This window comes from Saccostrea echinata, unplaced genomic scaffold (assembly GCF_033153115.1).
Source record: "Saccostrea echinata isolate AGI-Se365-2 ecotype Australia unplaced genomic scaffold, CSIRO_AGI_Sech_v1 ptg000025l, whole genome shotgun sequence".
Taxonomy (NCBI): domain Eukaryota; kingdom Metazoa; phylum Mollusca; class Bivalvia; order Ostreida; family Ostreidae; genus Saccostrea; species Saccostrea echinata.
In genome coordinates this window covers 15,483,656-15,506,984 of record NW_026889774.1, presented here as the reverse complement: position 1 = coordinate 15,506,984, position 23,329 = coordinate 15,483,656, and the positions used below count along the sequence as shown (strand labels likewise).

The following is a 23,329-nucleotide window of genomic DNA, read 5'->3' as shown; positions in this document are numbered from 1 at the left end:
AATTACAGTTATCGGTGCTGGGAATGCACTAGGAAATCAAATCCCGCCATACTTTGTTTTTCCAGGTCAGCGGATGATGCCGGAACTTTTGAGAGGGAAATCCGTTGGTGCTGACGGAACGATGACACCTAGCGGATGGTCAAACTCTGAAGTTTTCCGTTCGTATATGAAAAACCACTTTTTAAAGTATGTTCAAGGTCGAGATCAGTCTGCGACTATACTTGCCCTTTATGACGGTCACAGAAGCCACATTTCTTTAGATCTAATAGATTGGGCTAAAAACAACAATGTTATTCTATTTGTTCTGCCTCCTCACTGCTCACATATTTTGCAACCAATGGATGTAGGTTGCTTTGGACCCTTTCAACTAAAATACAATCAGGAATGTCTATCTTTTTCACGTTTGATTCACAAAACAGTCACCCGTTATGATGTATGTGCTCTTGCTTGCAAAGCCTACACTGCTGCCTTGTCGCCAACCAATATTCAGGCAGCATTTTCAAAATCTGGCATCTATCCTTTTCAATCAGCCGATAGCATGATAGAAAAACTAAAGCAAAAAATTACTCCATCAATCCTCTACCAAAATGAAACAGGAGATAATCTTGAAATTAAAACTGAAGAAAAAAATACCACTGAACCAAATGAACTTGCAACATCAAAAATGACATCTGCAAATTCAGACACAGCCTGCAGAGAGAAACAAACAAATTGCACTGGAGATAGTAACCTATCAAATAATGAAGATTTCTTTTCAAAGAAAGGGGGAGAAGTTCAATGTAAAATTGAAAACTTAAAAAAGAAGAGAAGAAATATCAGTCATGTAATTGGAGGGAAAGCTGTAACTGAGGATGAAACACTTGGGAAAATGAGAGAATATTTAAACAATACTGCTAAAAAACCAAAAAAATCATGCAACAAATTAACTTCTAAAAGTACAAAAACTGTGAGAAAACCAATCAAAAATAAACAGGAACCAAAGAAGAACAAGAAGTGTATCGCATCATCGGACTCTCAACAGCCTGGACCATCTTGTATCAACCTTACTGATTCAGATGATTATATTCTAAACTCAGATGAGGAAGAACATGAATCGCAGATGAGTGAAAATGAGAAGTGTTGCGTTTGTAAAAATTTCTATGTGAAGTCAAGAAATGTGTATGAAATTGCTATTGTCAAATGGGCTCAGTGTGAGTCATGTGGACTCTGGGTTCATCTCCAGTACTGTTCACCTGTTCGTGTTGTCAGGAAAAATACACCATTTAATTGTCCATGCTGTGAATAGATAATATCTACAAAATATAATTGCAATTGAAAACAATTGTGCACTTAAAGAAAATGGTTAACTCACTGAAACATCCATTTTCCAAGCATTATTATTATGCTAGCATTGTATTTCAATACACTAAATATTAGTAAATATTTAGTAGAATTTCATTCATAGTTGTATAATTGCGAATTTAAGATATGTGTATATGATTAAATATATTAAACATATTTTTACGATAAAATAGCTTTTTATTTTGATTATTGCACCAGTTGTTCACCTTACTTTAGTAAAGAAATATATTGACGAATCAAACTATCGGAAACATATGACGCTCGTTTTGATTGGTCAAATACGGTATCCATTTTATTTATGCCTAGAAAATGCATATGATGACGACTTTATGCCAATTTATTGTCGGCGATTTTTAATGCAATGGTTAAGGTTAAAAAATAATACGATTTAAAAATCATTGAGAAAACTGGGAATCAAATCGGACCTTGGTTGTTGTTAGACTATCGGAAACCCATGACGCCAGGATATAGATACAATTTATCACTGAAATTTTTAATTCTAACTAGGGTATGCCCTTGCGATATTAAAATTTGTTTATGACCTACATACATTACACATTACATGTATTTATCACGTGACTCTCAAGCTAAATTCCGTACAGAGCGGGGTATACAATGTTATTTCAATTAAAATCAAACCAGGGGATAATATAGTAGCCTTACAAAAATAAATTCGGTTTAAAAAGGTATGTATCTATGCACGTTTATATTCGGTTGATTTTTTCGTAGTACGCATTAACAGTCCTGCGTTTCTGCGACACCTATCGGGATGAAATTTTACTAAGGGACATAACTGGAAAAATTTATCTATAAATCAAAGTTAATGATTTTTTTTAAATTTTAAAATATTTAAATAACTAAACGATTTATCTCTGTAATAGTATGGACATGGTACGGCACGTAGGGAAATTTTCTTGACATAGTGCGGCACGGGGAGCAATAGCTGGGATTTTTCTAGACACGGTGCGACACATTGCGTCTATCTGTGTATTTCAAATCTACACACACAGAGCTACATCGTGAACATGGTGTAACACAGACCAATTCACACAGTGCGTTTCCCACCGTGCGACGGGGAATCCCGTGGCCCGTACTGTACATTACCTAAGGGTGCTTTCAGATAAGTATGATCACACATTACATGAGAGTATGATCAATCAGGGCTTTGCTGTTCTTGAGAAGAAGTTTGAATTATGTTTCCTATGTATTCTTTTGTAAAATTTGATCGCCCATTTTGGCCCCTTCCTATCCCCCAGGGATCATGATTTGAACAAACTTAATTCTACGCTACCTAAGGATGCCTGGATATAAGATTGACCAATCAAGACTTTGCTGATTTAGAAACTTTTATTGCCCATTGATGGCACCATCCTACCCCCAGGAGTTATATTTTTAACAAATTTTAATCTACTTTACTTGAGGAAGATTCATTAATATGACGAATCAAGGCTTTGCTGTTTTTGCAGTTCTTGAGGATATATTTAATGATTTTCCATATGTATTCGTATGTAAAACTTTAACTGGCATTTATGGCCCCACCCTACCCCTTGGGGTCATGATGTGGACAAAATCAAATCTACACTACTTGTCTATATAAGTATTATACTTTTCTGGCCCAGTGGTTTTTGAGAAGAAGACTTTAAAAAACAATGTCATTAATTTTTCATTTATTTGTAATTATCTCTCATTGGAAGAAAGCATGGCTCTTTATTTGAACAAAATTGAATTCCCTTCTCTCAAGGATGATTTTTTGGCAAGTTCTGGTTGAAATTTGCCCAGTGGATCTTGAGAAAAGTAAAACAAAGGTAATCAGAGATTACAGAGCTCACCTCAACGAATGTTGTCTTTAAGTAAGGCAAAGTCCCACCCAAAACTAATAATCTACCAGTGCGCATCCCTAGATGATAACATTTATGCAATTTTGGTCTGATAGGGCTTGCAGTAACTTGGGAATAGACTTACCTAAAAACTCTAGTCACTCATCCAGAAAATGTAGGTCAAATCCAGCATCCGAAGCAAGTTCAGTAGTGTACATCCTTAGATGTATCATCCGTGCAAGTTTGGTCAATATAGGACTTATAGTTACCCGGAAATGAGATCTGCCCCAAAAACTTTAACCTGGTCACTCATCCGCAAAATGTAGGTCAGATCCAGCATCCAAAGCAAGTCCAATAGTGTGCATCCTTACATGTATCATCCATGCAAGTTTAGTCAATATAGGGTTAATAGTTACTCGGAAATGAGACCTGCATCAAAAACTTTTACCTGGTTACTCATCCAGAAAATGTAGGTCATATTCAGCATCTGAAGCAAGTCCAGTAGTGTGCATCCTTAGATGTATCATCCATGCAAGTTTGGTCAACATAGGGCTTATAGTTACTTGGAAATGAGATCTGCTCAAAAACTTTAACCTGGTAACTCATCCAGAAAATTTATATCAGATCCAGCATCCGAAGCAAGTCCAGTAGTGTGCATCCTAAGATGTATCATCCACGCAAGTTTGGTCAACATAAGTCTTGTAGTTACTTGAAAATGAGATCTGGTCCAAAAACTTTAACCTGGTCACTCATCCAGAAAATTTAGGTCAGATCCAGCATCCGAAGCAAGTCTGGTAGTGTGCATCCTTGGTCAATATAGGACTTACAGTTACTCGGAAATGAGACCTGCTCCAAAAACTTTAACCAGGTCTCTCATCTGGAAAATATGGGTCAGATCCAGCATCCGAAGCAAGTTCAGTAGTGTACATCCTTAGATGTATCATCCTTGCAAGTTTGGTCAATATAGGACTTACAGTTACTCGGAAATGAGACCTGCTCCAAAAACTTTAACCTGGTAAATCATCCAGAAAATGTAGATCAGATCCAGCATCCGAAGCAAGCCTGGTAGTGTGCATCCTTAGATGTATCATCAAACAAGTTTGGTCAACATAGGGCTTATAGTTATTTGTAAAAGAGATCTGCTCCAAAAACTTTAACCTGCTCCAAAAACTTTAACCTGCTCCAAAAACATTAACCTTGTCATTATTTAGCTGAAATTGCATCATCTGAAACCTTGACTGGTACAATGAAACACACTTGGCATCCTCCATGTACCTCTGATTGATATAGGGCATAGAATTACTTGAAAAGAAATCTGCTCCAAGAACTTTAACCCGGGACGTCGATACCGACGGTATTACATAAGCTCTCCCCAACTTCGTTGAGGTGAGCTTAAATGTGAAAAGTTTACAGACGAACAGACAGATGGACGCCTGACAATATTTGATCAGAAAAGTTCACTTAAGCTTGCAGCTCAGGTGAGCTAAAAATTAAACAATTCTTAATTTCTTTTTTAAATATTTAGTTGGGGAATGTACAACCATATACAACGGGTAACGCGGGGGAGTCGCCAGAAAAGTATGGGGGAGGCGTTTTCAGCGTATGGGGGAGTCATTTTTCACTGCTTCGGAGTCAGAAGGGATGTAGATTATGTCTTTTTTCGGTATTTGTAAGATGTATTTACAAAAAAACCCCAAATATCCCACGGAAGAAATAGTTAAGGACAGACGATACGTTCCTCAATAATATATATTTTTTTCCAAGATTTTGTCATTGAAGTATTGCTACTTTAACATGTTTACTCACGAAAAATTGAGGTACCTTACCAGGCATTTTTTGCATGATACCAGAGGATAGTTTTCCTTGTATAATCCTTTTGGAAAAAATTTAATTTGCCAATATCAAATTTTTTAGTGTTTGAATTTTTTAAAGACGATTAGAAACTGGTTTAGAAATAATAAAGTAATTGAATTTTTTAATATTTTTTCACATTTTACGAAGATATACATAACAGATATTTGAGGTACGTATCGTCTGACCTTAAGCTTTGTCTTGGTCATTGGTCCGGCTATCATATACGTTTAATATTCTGAGTGGTCAAAACATGCATGATGTGCACAATCTACTACTTGCATAGGCTTCTGACAGTTAAAACAGAAAAAAACGAACGTTTATTTTTTTAAATGCAACAAATAAATCTTGACTAGACTTAATAAAAATTAGTAATCTGGACATTTTCTCTTCAGATAGTGATTAATACATAGGGGGATGTTGTTTTATTGGAAAACACAACGCATTGGGGAGTCGCACAATGGTACATCATTTTAAATTTCGACTTTTCTTTCGCTGTATACTTTCTTGAAATACTAATTTTGATGATTTATATATAATTATAATTAAACATGTATAAAACTCAATATAAGCAATATGTTATAAAAAACCCATGTACGTATTGTTCTCTACTTTGAAGTGCATGAATATAGTTCATACATCATGTGCAATACAATAATACTAGAAAAGGGGGGGGGGGGTGACTTCATTTTTTATAAACAGGCCGCTTTCTTTCATAAATAACATATAATACTATTCTTTCTAACTACAGAATCATGTTTCGGGGAAGAGAGCATTATCTTTAGATATTTTTCTTGGAGAATTTTAAGAGCTCTTTAATATCATTAGAGATCCAGACCCCGGCCTTCCCCGGGATAACAATTTATTAACATATTTCACAAAACAAGCACGTAGTATCAGGAGCTTGCACCCCCCCCCCCCATTTTTTTCCAATCAGAACCTTTTAGTACAATTCCCTTTTCTGCTTTAACTTCCAGTAAGGCGTGACATTCTCGGCGATACATAATTAGCATCTCTCAAATGGAGACCCAGATTCTCATTGGTTAAGAAATTAATAACATAAGCAACTTTAGATTGTTGTTAACAAACGATGAGATGACATAAGCCACGCCTCTTTACCATAAGAAACGATGTAATTGGTTCTTTGCATCACTCATTGACGTCTGACTCATTTTTATCACATGTGTATTTCACCCGTGAATGAAAAGCTGTGTAAATTTCAGTATTGATGAGCTAATCTGGCAACCAATGAGAATCTAGGTCACTATTTAAGAGACGCTAATTATGTATAGCAGAGAATGTCACGCCTCACTGAAAGTTCAAGCAGAAAAGAGAATTGTACTACTATTGAAAATGTTCATCAGAAGTCTGGTTTACTCCCCCTCCCTATCCCAACGTTTTGTTGTAGCATAGTTAAATCATGGTTAATTGTTTATGTATTAATAAAATTTGGTTGTGAAACGCAGTTGGGACCTCTATCCACCAACCAAAATAGGATTTTCGAGATTAAACAAATTTAATTTTTTTTCTTTTTTGTGCTGCAATCATTATACACTATGTCAACTTTCACTTTAAAATGCAGCATGGATAATCAGGGAAAACTTAACAAAAATAGTCTGAGGCATCTCATTGAATATTTCTTTATTTTAATTTAGGTGCCTTTAACTTGATAAAGGGTGGTGCATTTAAAATATTAATTTCAAGAAAATTACCTTTTATTGTATACATTTGTATTATTGTATATGTTCTGACCAAAGTTTAGGTTTTATTATTTTTACACTACTCCCTTTATATATCACAGACATGCATTTCCAGAGCTTGAGGTAGTATGTAATTCAGTCCCTTCTTCAGCATTCTCCCTATATACACGTGTGTATTTATAGGATTTAATGTTGTTTATTAAATCGGTTTATCTGAGAGTCAAACACAGCATGTTTGTATGGTACTAATTATCCCCCTTGATCATGTCACGTGATCTAGACTTCACGCAGCCGACGGAAGGTAGTCTGAAACACAAAGCCAATCGTGAGGAAATTGCTGATATTCTTAGGTTTGTGTAATCTTCTCTGTTAACTTTGTTGCTAAATTATTGTACATAAAACATTGTACCAAGTAGGATATGTATGTCAAAGTTTTCAGGCAGCATAGTTTAAGATTATACCAGATTGTGGGGACGCTTTCACCCGAGTGTAATAGATGTTCGTCAAGCTTTGTTATAATCTCATGTCACTTGTAAATCAAAGCTAAATTTCATATAAATTTATCAAATAATCATGTGCCGCCTCTAGTTTATACGATAGGTAACATGGACACATAGACTGGTTCTACTAAAATTGTGTTTGCAACCCCCCCCCCTTTCTTCCCCATTTTAATGATAATAATATTAAAATAATAGATACAATATTAAAATAAATTTCAAAGAAAATAAGAATAGTTGCATAGCTTTGAAGAAGTGGGAAAAGATATCTAGACATTTCTTATTTTCTAACCATTCTGTTCCGGGGTCTTCATATGCTCGGGCGTGATGACGTCACGCGTCAACATTGTATATTTGAACTGTTTTAACAGCATTGCAGTTAATAGTAGTTTCAGCAGACAACCTTGTGAGGACAGAGGGCATATGCAGATACTTTGGTGGGGTGACAGTCAGAAAAGAAAGGTAGACTTAGCGATAGGTAGCGGAGTACATACTGGCAAGTTTAATTACACATATGTACATACTGTCATTTACAGGTAAGTATAATCAGCTGATAATTATGCTAAAGGAAGTGAAGTATGTAACAGACAAACTCTGCAAATAAAAAAAAAAAATAAAAAGAAAAAAGAAAAAAAGAAAAAAAAAAGAAAAAAAATCTTCAATACGGAGATTGCTGAAAAGTGCAAATGCACAAGTTTACATAATTTTCAGAATACAGATATTGTTGGTAAGTGCAAATGCACAAGTTACAATTTAAGTGATTATAGTTGTAATTTACGAGTTCATCAGTCTTGCATGATTCAATTTAAGCATGCCACGGGGAAAAGGAGTGAAAAGGCGACCTGCAGCTGCCAACCCAGTGCACTCTAGGCAGAAGGCAAGTAGAGCCATGGATTCAAGGGAAGAGTCGCAGAGCCAGGAGGGAAACCGGCTGGCACGAAATACTAACACAGTCAACCTACAGTTATCAGACGACTAGTTGGATGCCCTGGCAGAAAAGATAGCTATGGCACAGGCCATACCAACAAACACTGGTAGTAGCGACCCTCAAACACTTGGTATTTTCAATGAGTCTGCACAAGATGCATCATTATTTCAAACTTCCAGTGTTAATCATGAGTTTAATTACCATGTCTCAAACACTATGAAATCAAAGATTATCAGCCCAGAATATATTGATCTAGCTTTGTTATTACCCAATAATTTGAATGTAGATGATGATAGTAGGGAACTTTCACTATCTGATGGTTTGTTGATTGTAAAACCTAAAATGGCCAGACGAAAAATCACAACTATCAGTGAGTGGACAAATGCATTTATTATTTATGCTAGCATTTTTTCAACAGCACAGCCCGAAAGCATATCCGGAATTTTCAAATACATGTACAATGTACGCTTGGGAGCCAGTAGGTTGCCAGTGACTAGTTTAGGGTGGAAAGCTTATGATACCCAGTTTAGGTTAAAGAGAGTAAATAATCCTTCCATTTCATGGGGCAGTATACATGTAGATCAGGAACTCTGGTTGCTCTATATGTCTCCGTCTACTACTGGGCCCAGTAATAATTACAGTAAGGTTTCAACAGGCTCGCTGAAATGTTATGATGACGATTTTAATGGGGTCTGTGTTAGGAAGTCGTGTCAATATAATCATAGATGCTTAAAGTGTTCAGGTTTTCAACCTTCAGTGAAGTGTAGAGTTAACGTGGGTAGTTCGGCTTTTTCCACTTTTAGGAGCCCTGCAGTCCAAACTGGTAGTGGTCAAGCATACTCAGGACCACGAGCATCAGGACCTAGATTCAGCACCCCAAGAGGAGGAGGTGGAACAATTAAAGCTTCTGTCCCTCGCTCACACTCCAATTAAAATAGAATGCCTTAGACCTTATTTGAATGATTACCCTTTAAGAGAAGATACAGAAGAATTATTATTGGGTTTTCGAGAGGGTTTTTATTTGCATTACGAAGGCCCAAGGGGGGGGGGATGTAATAATTTAAAATCGAGTTCTTAGGTTTGGTGATTGATACTAATAACCAACAAATCAGGATCCCAAAGGATAAGTTGGAAAGGCTTTCAGCTGCATTGTTGGAAATTTTAGGCAAAAAAAGGTAACTCTAAAATGATTGCAGTCTGTTACAGGGTTACTTAATTTTTGTTCAATAGCAATCCCTTCAGCTAGGGCATTTAACAGGCGTTTTTTCGATGCAATGGCAGGACTCACATCTGGTAGACATTACATTAGGGTTAGTAGAGAGCTGAAGGAAGATATCAGAATTTGGTTAAATTTCTTAGAGAATTTTAATGGTTATTGTTACTTTCAGGAGATAGATTGGTGCACTATGGTAGATTTGCATTTGTACACTGACAGTGCTGGGGGTGCAGAATTAGGTTGTGGTGCAGTGTTAGGAGCTCATTGGGCTTATTTAAAGTGGCCGGCAAGTTGGGCAGACACCCCAGTCATGGGTGATCTTACTTTTTTAGAGTTGGTACCTATTTTGCATGGCTGTTTATATCTGGGGGGATATTTTAACAAACAAGAGAATTATTTCCTTTACTGATAACAAGGGCCTGGTATTTGTATTGAACAAAAAGTCTTCAAAATCAAAAAGAGTCATGGTGTTACTGAGGTCACTAGTTTTGAACAGTATGTTAAAGTATGTTAAATAACATATTCTTTAAGGCGCAGCATATTTGTGGTAAGAAAATTCTGTAGCAGATGCTCTTTCTCGACAGCAGTTCACTCAGTTCCGGCGGGAGCATCCACAAGCAGACGATGCCCCAAGTCCTATTCCAGACGTTTTTCGACAAATGCTATTGAATGTGAATCTACAAGATTGTTAAATTCATCCTTTGCCTTGAATACGCGCAAGGTTTATGAGTCAGGCTTGAGGGAACTTAAATTTTTTTGTAATATTTATAAAATAGGGTCATCTTGGCCAGTTAGCTGTTTAGTTAAGTTCATTTCACACCTGTCACTAAAAGGGTGTACTTAAAAGACTGTTAAGACATATCTAGCAGGTATATCTTTTCACTGCAAGATTTTGGGCATGGAAGATACCACAAAATCCTTCATAGTTAACAAGCTTTTAGAAGGGTTGGATAGAACTAGTGCAACTCGGGATTTTAGAAAGCCAGTAACAATAGGTGTCTTAAATAAGCTTACTGGTGTTCTTGGGCAGGTGTGCTCATCGAAATTTGAAGAAATTTTATTCACTGCAACTTTTGTAACAGCTGTCTTTGGAATTTTTATAGAGTCAATGAGTTAGTTGTTAACAGTCATTCAGATATCGGTCATGCATGAAGCTCTGCAGATGTTTGTATAACGGGTAAGGGAATAGAGGTTTTGTTGACGCGTTCAAAAACTGATCAGAAGGGTAAGGGAACTTTGATGATGTTGCCTAGGGTTAAAGAAAGGCTTTGTCCAGTTAAAGTGGTCTCTGACTACATGAGAATAAGACCACAATGTAAAGGATCAGTTTTTGGGCATGCTGATGGTGTACTGGTGACTAGTTTTCAGTTTAATGCGGTTTTAAAAATGGGACTTAAGGCTGCAAAAGTAGATGTGAGTAGTTTCAAAGCACTTTCCTTTAGGATTGGAGCAGCAACAACAGCATGTCTAGTTGGTGTTTCTGAAGATGAAATCAAGGGGTTAGGTCGTTGGAAATCAGCATCAGTTAAATCTTACACATTAGAGTACCTACTTCAGAACTGGCCAGTATTTCATAGGGCTGATGCAACCAGAAGTGTAAGGTAACCATTGGGCTGAGTGTAAAGTCTTTTCTTTTTAATTTGTCGTTTGGATTGTTTGTAGTTAATGTAGATATGTTTAGATAATAATACTCTACACTAGATAAGTGTAAATATGTTAAGACAATACTCTAACAATATACATTTTAGATGATGTACATGTAGGTACTGGTTCGATTTGGATAGTAGAATCATCTATCATTAAAAGAGCATTTATCGAGGCAAGATCTAGTGAAGAGGATGCAAATTTAGGGTTAGGGAGGATAAATGTAAGTATTTGGAGGCAAGGACAAGGAGGTATGCGTTGGCATCAATTTGCTGGGGAAATTGAAACTCTTAAAAAGATTGGAGGATCCTCCTAATTATTTAATTATTCATTGCGGTGGTAATGATATAGGGTGTAGATCTTCAATAGAGTTGCGGCATCATATGGTAGGGACAATAAGAAAAATTCAGGACACGTTTCCTGCAACTGTTATTATTTGGTCACAAATTTTGCCCAGATTACTATGGCGGGGTGAAAAGAAGCATGAGGCTTTAGAGCTTATTAGGCGTCGGGTGAACAGTAAGATTGGCACTTTGTTGAAATCCATTAACGGGCATTACATCAGATATCCTGAGCTATCGGATGGTGACTCATCATTCTTCTTACCTGATGGTATCCACCTTAACAAAATGGGCAATAAATTTTTTCTACATCGTATTCAGCAAGCTATTTACTACTTTGTTACAATTAAAGGCTTTGTTCATCCACCGGTTGGAGAATGGGGTCCATGGCTGCTTCCGTCAGAGTATGTAATTTGAGCAAATTTGTTCATTAATGTGCAATTGTATTGGTTAACAAATTAAGTTGTCATTTGGATCTGCAATATCAATTCTAATGTGTAGTTTGGCACAAGTTGTGCATATCTTGTTTGGTTGCAGACAGTTTCCTCTGCTATAGCTTATTATATAAACATGTTTATTTACAGATAATAGGTTCTGTTAAGTTACTGAAGTATTTTGCAGACATCTGATTCTGCCATATGTTGTGGCACAATTTGTGCAAATTTAATTTGTTGCAGACATTTGTTCTGCATTTAATATGTGCTATTTCAGCAATTTGTGACACAGTTTGTGTAGTTAGGTTAGTTATGGGGTTTAAGCTCGAAGCTTAGTTTTAGCCAGCCGCCCCATTACTGAAATGAACAGTTGCAATTTAACCTTGTATCGCAAACATGGGGTTGTTGCAATTGCAAATTTCCGTTTTCCTTTTAAAATACCACTAATGGAAGAGTAGCATTTGGGCGTCACTGGTGGCGGTGGCTATATTTGCATATAGCCAGGTGGCGTAGTTTTTCAGTCGAACCAGTATCGCCCGAGGAACTGTGGTATCATTTTATGAGTGAACATAAGTTTGCAGAAACTTTCAGCTTATGAACAATTAACATTTTGTCATCATCTGTATGGTTACCAGTTGAACATCTGTTCCCAGGGTTCATCTGTTAACAGTTCATTAACTAATGCAGCCATGTGCCGATTCTGCCAACGAGCAAGTAAAATCATATTACATGTATTTGTGTATTTGTTAAAGTTGTTTTGCCTGTATTGAATTTTATAAAGTGAAATTTGGTGTTTGGCTTCTGTGATAACGCCAGATTATTCCAATATACTAATATAACATATGTCATTTGTTTTTGAAGTTTGTTATATTATACGTTAAATAAATTATTTAATTATGAATGTTACCTGTGGACTAAATTGAGAGTATAGTGTTGAAATGAGGATTATCATGTATTTCCTATTCAGTAAATACATGTATTTACTGCCTGTTTTAGGGAATACATGTAATTACTGAATATAGACTCGGAATTTCATGTATTTACTTAAAAATTTAGCTAATTTTATACGTTTTTACTTATCTAAGTAGGATGACTATACACAGGTTTTAAAATAGTCAATGACTGTAGAATTACAAATACTAGTATGCATTCTTTTAAAACAGCATTTATGAAAAAAAATTCAACAAAGCTGACTGACATCTATCATAGATTAATTTCCGATACTGGCTAAGACTCAGCGCACTGCTTTTCTAAAATTCCAACTACAAGTTAAACAACAAAATTTTACGAAAGTTACTTTATATCATAAGTTAAATAAGTTATTTAATTATGAATGCTACCTGCGGACTAAATTGAGAATATATAGAAGTTAAATTTACAAAAGCCCTCTCCCCCAAAAAGGTCAAGAGGCGGGGCTGGTGACCCACAGATATGCCTTTGTTCTGATTTAACGGTTGATATTATTGAGTAAATTTTCCATATTGTGATGTATGTGATGTATAAGTAAATTTTGTACTCCGATGCACAGGACATCGATGCAGGGGACAGGACGCCCCCTCCTTACATTTAGGGCTTCCAGTTATTTTTTCATGATTTATTTTTTTAGCATATATTGATGTATAATGCACTACAAAAATTCACAATTAACGCGAAATAAGCTAGGTATAAAAACATACCACTGGTATAAATAGAATTATACCAATGGTATATTTTTATACAACGCTTATTTTGCCTTAAGGTAGTATGGGATACCTTCAAGTTATGACGTATTTCCGTTTGAAGTATTGTTTTGATTTGCATGACCGAGTGCTTATTATCGGGTCAAAATTTGTAGATACACCGTTTAAAGGAATACTCTGAAGCTATTTCAATGCAAGTTCTCACAAGTCGGCATTTAGAGTAAAAATAAACCAAAAAAAAAATCGCCATTATATGAATTTACTTATAATTGTACTACGGACATTTAAAAAGCAAACCCCTGTAAAAGATGGGTTCATTGCTGCTTTTGAATACTTCTAAGCAAAAGCTGTATTTCAATTGTTTGAGTAACTGTACAGCACAGTGTGCGGTGAGGCATGGATAATTGCGATTATTTCACATTGTGCTGAATTATAATCAATCAATTATCACGTTAACCAGAGCTGGTCTTCTGTGTTATTTATTTAAGAAGTAACTGTTTGGTCACAAATCAGCTAGCTGTTGTAAATAGTCCAAAAACGTTTAGATGAATACAATTGCTCTGAACAAGACACGTCCTGGAAAGCGATTGTCCATGCATTGTTTTCAAAACAGTTCACAGTTGAAAACTAGCACTGCAACTAAGTGTGATTTTTTTATGTTTGCAAAAAAAAAAAAAAAAAAAAAAAAAAATGCTCATCATTTCTGAAATAGCACTCAGGTATTTTCAACCCTTTTAAAATAAAGAAGGATAACTCTTCCGCTCGGATCTTTTAATTCCAAAAATTTTAAATGCATTTTATATTTTCCATTTATATATATATTTTTCAATTTGTTTATTTCACTTTACTAACATATTAAGATACATTCTAATTTTAGACTCTCATGAAATGTTATCCGTCTGTTTTCAAGATAAAATAATAAAGTTTTCCCAGTTTTTTACGCTTATTTTTTGTTGAAAATTTAAAAATACTTAGACATATTTTATGTCATTTTTGTTTTTATATACACTTTATATTAGTAATATTAAACTTTTGAAAAAAGAATTATATATATATAAAGAATTATATAAGAAAAAAAAATCATTTTTGTATTTCTCATGAAAATGATAAAGTAAATTTATTAAAATTACAATTTAACCTACTGAAAGGTGGGGGTATTTCAAATCTTCCTAATTAAGGTAATTGAATATGTAGGAGAACTTTCGTTTGGTGTCCCATACCACCTTAATTGTGACTTTTTTTTAGTACATTATACATCAACATATGCTTAAAATGTCATGGAAAAATAACTCTAGAAGCCTCTAATGTATTTGTTGGTATGGGGAGGGTCCTGTCCCCAAGCACCTGTGCTCCTATCTATACTTATAAATTAATAAATTTTGCAAATAAACTCCGAAACGGGTGCACCAGAGTTCTTACTTACTCCTCTAAGAATACACTTGATACAAGATGATGTCCGTAAACTATATTTAGATTTCACTTGCATCGTAAGTATCGTACATTAAATTAGAAGTCTACTTTTATTTTCTATAAGCAGCCATGGAATAGCAAAAACATGAGTACGGTGGCGTTTCCGGTTGGCGGATCTAAGTTACTGGCAATTTTTAATGAAACTGGCAACAAGCAATCGTTTATTTATTTCATTAAACGTCATTACTGAATTATTCAATCAAAACTTGATTTAAATGATATAAAAGAAATAAGTTGTGATAACCGACTAAAAAGGAAAATGTGCAAATTATTTCTGTCATTCACCGATCGTAATATTGACGGAAGCTTCTAGAACATCATATAGCATCGAGCCCGATGTTAAAAAGAAAATAGCTGCTTTAACATAAAAAAAAACTTGTGTGAATGGTCATTGAAATAATGGTAAATCATTGATAACACTGTAAGTTGTGAATATATTTATATATCGAAAGACTATTACATATAATTAGTAGGTTTTCCTAATAAATTGTATATATTCCTCACTGAGAGCATCGTGGCAACGAACCCGAAGTACAATTTGGACTTAATTCGTAATAAACCTGCTTACATGAAAAGAGAAAATTAATGAACAAGGCATTGTTCAAATACAATTATGCTGTAAAATTTTGTACTTTAATCAATACATTTCAGTTTTTTTTCTGAAAACAGTCTTTTGTATCAAATACTCGGCCCATTCCAGTGGCGGATCTAGGAATTTTGAAAAGGGGGGGGGGGGACGACTAGTTTGGGGTTGGGGTAGGGGCCCACAGACACAGATTTATTAAATTTTATGTATATTTTGGACACAAAATGAGAGTGGAGGGCTGGGCCCCCTCTAAATCCGCCAGTGCATTCATAGGGCGTTATATAAAAGCTAATTTTTACACATGTACTTGGGTCTTGGTTTATAAATATGTATGTACCTTATTGATATGTAAAAAAAAGAGGTAAGGTACAGTTTTTACATATCAATAAGGTACATACATATTTATAAACCAAGACCCAAGTACCTGTGAATAATTACCAAAAAAATTCAATTTATCAGTGGAATGTGCTTTTCTTGATGGAAATGAAATAAGAGTATCTGAAGTACAATATCCATAACACAGTATATACAATATCCATAATATAGTATATAACAGGTTTCACAATAAACGTCAATTAACGAAATTGTTATTTAAGTTTTACAAGGGGTGATGGGGGGTGGGGGGGGGGGTGGAGACGTACTTCTACTTCATGCGGGATTTTGAACAAAGTATTTCTTCCTGCTATAAGCCTGTTGGCTGTCAGTAGAAACTACAATATATATATTATTGGATTTTTTCTGTCGATAGTGGTATAAATTCAATTCCCCGCGCTTGCGCGGGATTTCATCTAGTGATATATAAATAATCCTGTTATTTATCACCATTTTTTTCTGGAACTAATAAAGCCAGAGAAAAAAAATATTTTTCTTGTCGTAACTGCAAAAGGAACCAAACATCGATTTAAAGATACGTATCGAGTAAATAAGATGCTTACATCAAGTAGATACTGTCAGAAAAAAACCCCCACATAAAAACGCCCCCAAATTGAGACTCTCCAATGCGTTGTGTTTTCCCAGATCCCCCCCCCCCCCCCCCCCACGTAACAATCACTATCTGAAGAGTAAATGCCCCGATTATTAATTCTTATGAAGTCTAGTCAAGTTTTAATTCTTGCATTTAAAAGATAAACGTTTGCTTTTCTGTTTTAACTGTCAGAAGCCCTTTGCAAGTCTTAGATTGTGCAAAACATGCACGTTGTTTTGACCACTCGATCGCTGTGAATATGAAATCTGTCAAATAGTTTCGAAGTGTTTTAGAATACTACACGTATATGATAGCCGGACCAAATACCAAGACAAAGCTTAACTATTGGTGTCTTCCGTGGGATATTTTTTTTTGTAAATACATCTTACAAATCCCGAAAAAAAAAACAAGACCTACATCCCTTCTGACTCCGAAGCGGTGAAAATATACTACCCCATACGCAGAAAACGCCTCCCCCATATATTTTAGCGACTCCCCCGCGTTACCCGTTGTATACGGTGATATACGTGACATGATAACCAGGATTACTTGTATCCTGGATACTTACTTTATTTTCATAAATTCTGCTAAATAAATTGATTGATTGATTGTTTGCTGTGTAACGTCCCATTCGAGAATTTTTCACACATAGAGAGATGTCACCGTATGCCGGTGAAGAGCTTCAAATTTAGACCTATACTCGGCACTCAGGGCCATTGAGCAGTGAGGTTTCTTTATCGTGCCAACGCCTTCCGAGACATGGGACCTCGTTTTTTAAAGTCTCATCCGAAAGACCTGTGACTTTCACTTCTAGTGCCGGGCGCTTGGCGAAGGAACAGTCACTACCTATGTTTACGTCTTAGGTTTGACGCAGCGCGTTGAACGAGAATCGAACCTGGGGCTCCCGGTTACGAAGCGAGCGCCCTGCCACTAGGCTACCGTGACCGGTATGCAAAATTAATTAATGAAGTGATAAAAGTGGCTGATATTTCAGATACACAGTTGAAAAGTAGGATATGCAGTTGAACTTGGGTATCTCGAACACATAACTCAAATACCAAGGGTATGTCGAAGTGATTCAAAAGTCCCAACTACTACCGTATATTTTAACGTATTTTCCCTTGATATCTCGAATCCTAATATCCCAAAGTTTTTACTTTGTCCCACTGAGATTGAGATAACGAGCTTTGACTGTACTGAGTATTATTAATTCTCATTTTTTATGTTATGTTTTCTTATCCTCCCCTTAAATTCTCCATCTTTAAAATCCAATAAAATCAAAACTCACTGCCCACTTATATAATCTGATATGATATGCGGAAATTGATCATTAAATTACATATCATACAATTTAAAAAATATTTTCAAGTTAATAACCGTTCACGGTAGCTCAGTCGATAGAGCGCTCGCTCCGTGATCGGGAGGTCGTGAGTTCGAATCTCGGCCGCGACGGACCTAAATCGATAAAAATGGGTAGCAACTGTTCCTTTGCCATGCGCTCGGCACTCTGAAGTGAAAGTTGCGGGTCCTTCGGATGAGACCTTAAAAACCGAGGCCCCGTGTCACGGCAGGCGTTGGCACGATAAAGATCCCTCACTGCTCAATGGCCTTGAGTGCCGAATAAAGGTCAAAATTTGAAGCCCTTCACCGGTATATGACGTCTCTATATGAATAAAAAATTCTCGAATGGGACATAAAACAACATACAATCAATCAATCAAGTTAATATGTCGGTGATTTACATAAATAACAATTTTGAAACTAAAATAACTAAGTCATTTCATTTTGAAACTATACATTCTTAAATGCATTAGCAATCGTGATCCTTTGAGTAACGTGCAGGAACATGTGCGTGAAGGATTGTTTGTGAAACGGGTTTAATCATGCATTAATCTTGCCAAATCGTTCGCGTAATCGTTCGTTCGTGTAATGTGATCATTTGTGTATATTGAAAACAACAATAATGTTTCAGTCACTGTAAATTTATCTCCCAATGAAATACAGGCCAGACAAGCTGTACAAGTAATACTGTTTGTGTTTAGGGATTAGCCCTCTGCACGACCATCAATGCCTTGCAATACCATGCATGTAAAATTAAGTCCCTCCTCTTACCTAAGAAAACCGTACGGTTAAAAATCTTGACCTTTATCATACCATGCAATTGCTGCTTGTTTTTGTAGAATGTCTAGTAAATCCGCAGGTTTCCTAATTATGTTTTAATTTTAGGCGCTTGAACATATTTGCATCCCCTATACGATGATGCCAATTCACATAATTTAAATTTTACATATTTCAAATCAGTGTTCTTTTAAAACACTTCCAAGCTTTAGATGTCTTTGGCGGCAACTTGTTCCTCTGACTAGCCCAGGTCTAAATGAGGTAATTATAACTCAGGTCTTCAAAACTTACATAACCCCTGGCAATCAAAACTATCAGTTATATAAACTGTGAAACTAAAACATCAATCCTATTTGTAAACCACTACAACAAGTTCTAAAAAGAAACAAAATTAGGGAATTGTGTAAGTATACATTTAAAAACAATAAAACTTTATTTTTCATGTAGTTACTATGTAAAATGTATTCTTATCCAAGTATCTGTTTGTTCGCATTGTTTGACTGTTAACGGTTTACTGGGTACATCGACAACCCTTTTTAAGAAAGAGAGAGAATTTGTTAAACTAACACTCACTTTGGTTACTTTTTAGACATTTCCTTTCTCGAGAACTGAATATTTCTCCATCAGGACAAAACATGATTCCAGTAGCCATGCCAGATTTACACACAACATATCTACTGGAGACTTCCTCCACGGGCATGGCATTGGCACCATCTTCTCTGTCCTTGCAGAGAGTATAGCGTTCCTCACAAGGAATACAGTCAGGCGTCCTACATTTACTCAGAGCATAGTCACCTGTACGGGAAAAAAGTAAGAAAAGAATGAAATACAAGAGGCCAAAGGGCCTTGAATCACTCTTCTGATAAATTGTACAACCTCCATTTGAAGCCTCTTAATATTCTATATATTTAGATAAAGCCTTCAAATTTCCAAAGTAGGTCACTGTGACCTACTTTTCAGTTGACACATTCAAGTACCCAAGATACATCAATGTGACATAGTTAGATGATTCTAAGCCAATTAGTATTTGATTTATATAGAGACATAAAACTTCAAAAGTACGTCATGGTGACCATCTGTTCAGATGACATACTTCAAGGACCCAAGATACATCAAGTGACAATGTTTGATGATTCTACGCCAATTTGGATATGAAATATTTAATTATAACCATAAAATTAAAAAAGAAGGTCGTTTTGATCTACTTTTTGATAAATATGTTTTAAGGCAACGTACAAGGTTTGATGATTCAAAACCTCTTAGCATTTTAAATAATGACCTTAAATGTTTTGAAAATGAGTAGCCATAACATTCAGAAAGTAGGTCACGGTGACCAAGGGTGATGCCTCGAATAATTTATTCTTCTCCTTGTGTATAAGTTTGGTGATAATCTGCCCTGTATTTCTTGAGAAGACTTTTAAGCAACCAGTACTTTTGTTTTTATTTTTTCCTCATTCTCTCCCCTTGTTTAGAGTCACATCCGTGTTTTTCGTAGAAATGAAAGGCCTTGAGCCAGGTAGACTCTGTGACAAATTTGAAAAAAATGGTCAAGGGGTTCTTGAGTTATGGCCCATATTCCAAAACGTTGACACACATCGCACAAATAGCCATAGCATTAGCTCTTTGAGCCTTTGGCTCAGAAAAGATAAAATACAAGAGGCCCAAGTGCCTATGAATGTTCTTCTAATAAATTGTACAACCTATCACTTCTATTTAAAGCCTCTAAGTATTCTATATATTTAGATAAAGCCTAGAAATTCCAAAAGTACGTCATCCTGACCTACATTTTGATTAAAACACTTTTAGAACCCAAGATGCATCAACTGTCAAAGATTGATGATTCAAAGCCCTTTATTATTTAAATATTCAGATATAGACATAAAATTTTAAAAGAAGGTCATGGTGACCTACTTTTCAGCTGACATAATCAGTAGACGTGATGCATTACTGAGAAAATTTAATGATCCTAAGTCGTTTATTATTTGTAATATATATAGTTATAAAATTTCAAAAGCAGGTCATTGTGACCTTTCAATTGACAAGAACAAGAAACATCAACTGACAAAGTATATTGATGCTAAGCCAATTAGTATCTGAAACTTCTTGTCTCATTTAGGTCATTCGATAAAGTTTCCACAAGTACTATAGCTAGGTGGATTAAGTGTGTTATGGAAAGTGCAGGAATAGACATAAGTACTTTTAAGGTACTTTTAAGGCACATCCGATTCGTGCAGCATCCTCTTCTGCAGCTCTGAAAAGTGGTATTTCATTACCGAACATTGGAGACTTATCCTTATCGAAGAACTTCAGGGAATTTTATTTGAGAGACATTCAAGATAATGACTCTAATTCTTATATAAATGGTGTATTAAACTGTAATTGATATAATGATTTTTTCCAAATAAATGTTTTGATTCAATTTATTGTCAAAATCAAAAGAATGGGCCCCTCGTCCAAGCATACCCTGTAAAATGCAGTAAATTATCAAACCATTATGAAAATACAAGCAGGCATGCTTATGAAAAGATGCGTCTTAAGATATTACTTAGGACATATCTTAGGACTATCCTAAGATACGTCTAAGGGTGTAAAACGAAAGTATCTTAGAAATCAAGATGTCGTAAATTCCACTCCAAGCAGATCTTTTTTTTTCTTTTTTAATTTTTGTAAAAGAAATATTACACGTTGTTCCTATGTTCATGATTTTTGGGGGCTATTAAAAGTATAAAGTATGCAGTAAACTAAACCCTACAAAACATGGACCCCTGGTAAAAATGGCAATTTAAGGAAAGTCATATACATGACCATGTTCTGTGTATTTGTAGAGACAAGCGACTTAACCCTCACCAACACACACACACCCTCCCCATACACACAAGAAAAGGTCAATCAGGCTAGGAAAAGTTGGTGGTTTTTTCCCCTTGAATATCAAAAAATATCTGAGTCTGAATTTTTTTGAAATGCATGGATCCGCATATGATATGTATTAGTAAGTTTAACACATTTAATCTGTAATTGCGCCATTTCATCGATTTCTGCTACATTTGTAGCTGTTTAGTCAATTCTTATCCCGTTTCAGGTATTAAGCTGTAATAGATATAACAGAGAACTTGTCTACAATCTAGCTTGCAAGAAATAAACAAATAAAAAAGCGAAACTTTATACGTTGGTTTATTCACAGATACATGTATGTGTATTTGTATTACTGGATAAGTAATTTAGAAAAGGCAGTTTTGAAGGGGGAATTCCAATATGCAACACCACTATTGTGACGTATTACCTTAAGATTAAACCTAAAACATTATATTTATCATACACATGTAGAGACCGATGATTATTAATAATTAGATGTATTTTCAAACCAAAATTTCTTGTTGTTTGCCCCAATATGATCAACAGGAATCTCTCTGGGAAAAGGAGGGGTAGTGCCCGCATATATTTTGTTTCAATATTTTCTATGGTAAGTTTTCTATATCATTAACACCGGCTGGGTCTACAACACATGTACCAGGTTGGTGCAATACACACGTATTAAATGCGCAACTTGTACTCAAATAATTTTAATAAGGATATAACTACTGAAAAAGTGACAATTTTCCTACTGTCGTAACCGATTAAAAAACAACAAAAAAACATCAAAGGAAATGTCAGATTTTTCAGTGAATAGGTCAGTGAATTCAGAGAGAGAGAGAGAGAGAGAGAGAGAGAGAGAGACTCCTATAAGGATAAGACTACATCCTCCTACACCAAAACAGAGAACAAATTAATAACTGGTTCATGTATATGTTTACATACATTTCAAAAGAGTTGAAATAAAACTACTTCAGAACGATTTAACCTGCTAAATGATTACTACATCAATTAATGAATGGATTTTCATTTATCAATTTATCAATTTCCCTTTATTCAGGTACATGCTTACATATACAGATAAACAGTGACACGGTATAATGTTTAGTAAATTGATTTAAATAAATTAATAAATAAATAAACAAATCAATAGTTGGTTTTCCTGGCAGCAGCGCTTCTTAAAGCACCTAAGATATGTCTTAGGACACCCTCCTCGTCGTCTTAAAGTTAGGACTAAGATTAGAAAGTCTCCTGTGATAGGATAGCTTCGCTGGCTTTACTTAAGACTAAGTTATGTCGTAAGTTCGTCTTAAGAGATGTCTTAGTCCTAAGATAGCTTCATAAGCATACCTGCAGGTGCACATCTTTATATGGAGAATTGTGACCGCCGCTTGGGGTAGGTAGAGGTCGTACTTAGTGCACCCTACCGCACACACCTGGCCTCAACACTCGGTCACGCAGTGACCTTTTTACATGGTTACTGAACTTGACATGGAACTGTCAAGGATTAAGACATAAGATGAAATGTCTTTGCAGTCTTTATCAAAGAAGTAATTTGTACATTATTTACATTTAAGGTATTCAATGTATAACGACCATTTTTGTACCTAATAAATGAATGGTCCGATTTTTAAATCATGATAGCATTTTGAAGGTGTTATCAAACAAAAATACTCCACCAAAGGAATTTACCCAATTTTATTTATTGTGCAATTAATTGTACCTTGAAGTTAACATTGAAGTCTTTGGGCAGCGCATGTTTTATTAAGATAATGAAAAAAGTAATTTGAATTTCATACAAATCTCTTAGTGGATATATGCATAAACGTTTTCTTTATTATAATATGAAATAAAATGAATCATTCACCATAGATATTTAGAAAAAATAAAAAT

General features: G+C 35.4%; 1 protein-coding gene across 1 annotated transcript in view; it reads right to left on the bottom strand.

Annotated features, from left to right (window-relative positions):
- LOC133192915 (uncharacterized) overlaps positions 1 to 23,329 on the bottom strand; it is an 804,603-nt gene that overhangs the window by 203,551 nt on the left and 577,723 nt on the right. The window contains 1 exon segment of the mRNA XM_061328921.1: positions 19,160 to 19,381. Within this exon segment, the coding sequence (XP_061184905.1) occupies positions 19,160 to 19,381 (222 nt within the window).